At 37.2% G+C, this 2,267-nt stretch overlaps 1 protein-coding gene across 1 annotated transcript in view; it reads left to right on the top strand.

Annotated features, from left to right (window-relative positions):
• LOC123323947 (coiled-coil domain-containing protein 144B-like) overlaps positions 1-1,714 on the top strand; it is a gene marked incomplete at its 3' end in the record, with an annotated part of 3,544 nt that extends 1,830 nt beyond the window's left edge. Inside the window, exon 2 of the mRNA XM_044912480.1 lies at positions 1,551-1,714. Coding sequence (XP_044768415.1) covers positions 1,551-1,714 — 164 coding nt within the window. The remainder of the gene's footprint in view (positions 1-1,550) is intronic.
• Positions 1,715-2,267: the final 553 nt, after the last annotated feature.

Raw genomic sequence — 2,267 nt, 5'->3', positions numbered from 1 at the left:
TTTTTTTTTTTTTTTTGTCACCATTCTCTCATGTTTCTGTTGAGTCAAACCTTCATATTATGTTTAAAAAAGTATGGTACATTTTGACATATATGGTTTTTATAATGTAGGTAGCATAAATCTTCAGAAACCTTCAGTATTTAACTCGAAGGGAGAAAAGGGACTTTTGAGGTGAATTGAGTTTTAAAAATAGACAAACATCTAGAGATATCCTCCTTCAAAAGAAAAAGTAGCTAAGCACCTTGTCCCCATTAAGATATTAAATTACTGTACCAGTGTCATACTTTCAATGTATCTGATTAATTTAATGAATTTGTTTGATAACTTAGCTGATTCAGCATTAAAGAATTGTATCATCTCATTTGGTGCCATAAGATGCTAGGTAATGCCACTTTAGGAACTTTGGACAAATCATTTAACTTTTTTTGGTTTCACTCCCATTTATCAGTGGAAAGTGGGATTAAAGTTGATAATTACTTTTATACCCTCTAGCTATAAAAGTTTATGATAACCATGAATGTGGAATTTGGGGAGCATTACTCATTTCCCCAAATTCTACACTAACATCAGTTTCACTCTGTTCTTTTTGTGTTGTGGTGAACTTTGGTTCATATATTTTAACAAACACTGCCACTTTTTTGATAACCCTAGGATCCAAATGAAAAAAGAATTATAAAAGGCAGTTGAGGAAAAAATAGCTCAGTGCAGGAAGAGGAAAACTCTGTTCCTGGAGCACCACAATGTCACATCCTTTAAATCTGGCTATTTTTGCAAAATCCAGGTGGTCACGACAGACGAGGACAAATTTTGTGTCTTTGTCTTTTTATTTCTTTGTATTTGCTGGTCAGATGGGGTGGGGTGGGAATGTTAGGTAGCAAAGCGTGGATATGAATACAAAATTAAGAAAGCCCTTTTTCAAATTTTGGAAAATTCTGCTGTTTTAATTAATGATTTTTTAAAGATTTTATTTATTTGTCAGAGCGAGAGAGAGAGAGAGAGCACAAGCAGGAGGAGCGGCAGGCAGAGGGAGAAGCAGGCTTCCCGCTGAGCAAGGAGCCTGATGCGGGGCTCGATCCCAGGACCCTGGATGAGACCCGAGCCGAAGGCAGACGCTTAACCAACTGAGCCACCCACGCGTCCCAATTCTGCTGTTTTTATTCAAATGGAAATGAAGCAGAACTTATAAAAATTGCAATTATTTATAATGATAAAGTTAAACACAAAATATTTTTATCAATTAAAATTACGGCAAACTAAGAGTCAAATGATATAATTAATGAAAAAAGTTCTGGGATGACTGGGTGGCTCAGTCCTTAAGAGTCTGCCTTCGGCTCAGGTCTGATCCCAGGGTCCTGGGATCAGGTCCCGCATCAGGCTCCCTGCTCAGCGGGGAGCCTGCTTCTCCCTCTGTCTGTACCTCCCTCCCCCTGCTTGTGCTCTCTCTCTGATAAATAAATAAAACCTTTAAGAAATTTATAATTAATGAGAAAAAGTTCTTTTTAATGAATAATGTAGTAACAATTATCCTTAGTATCAAATTTCCATTAAAGATTAATGAAGAAAAGAAGAGACACCAAAGTAATGAGACGGCAGTATTAGAAAACATGTATGCTGTCGCTGCTGCTGCTGCTGCTGCTGGACTAATTCAAAAAAGAGAGAGTGGAAAACCTGAAAACCACCTCTTTCCTGTTGGGAAAAAGGAAGATTCTGATGGGTAAGCCTATGGCCATATTTAAATAGTAGGTAATTATAATTTTCATATAAAACCAATTCTAGTTGGAGCTAACATTCATGATTCACAAATTTTATATTTTTAGTAAGGCTAGTCCATCTGGGTACGAATCAGAAAAATGCAAATAACAAGATACCATTTCTTACAGTCATAGTGATAAATATTTTATTAAAAAAATAATAACCAAAGTTAGCAAATGGGAGGAAAAAGCCATTCCTATACACTGTTGTTAGATGAAAGTGGTAAATCCTTTCTGAAGGGTGATTTAGCAGTGTGTTTCAAAAATTTTAAATATGCTGTCCCTTTTTTAAATTTATTTTTTAATTTTTTTAAAAGATTTTATTTCTTTACTTGACAGAGAAACAGCGAGAGAGGGAACACAAGCAGGGGGAATGGGAGAGGGAGAAGCAGGCTTCCTGTGGAGCAGGGAGTCCAATGCCGGGCTCGATCCCGGCACCCTGGGATCATAACCTGAGCTGAAGGCAGACGCTTAATGACTGAGCCACCCAGGCGCCCCATATGCTGTCCCTTTATT

The sequence above is a fragment of the Neomonachus schauinslandi genome, unplaced genomic scaffold (genome assembly GCF_002201575.2).
Source record: "Neomonachus schauinslandi unplaced genomic scaffold, ASM220157v2 HiC_scaffold_3050, whole genome shotgun sequence".
NCBI classification, from domain to species: domain Eukaryota; kingdom Metazoa; phylum Chordata; class Mammalia; order Carnivora; family Phocidae; genus Neomonachus; species Neomonachus schauinslandi.
The sequence above is the reverse complement of the archived record's forward strand: the minus strand, read 5'-3'. Positions and strand labels throughout refer to the sequence as shown.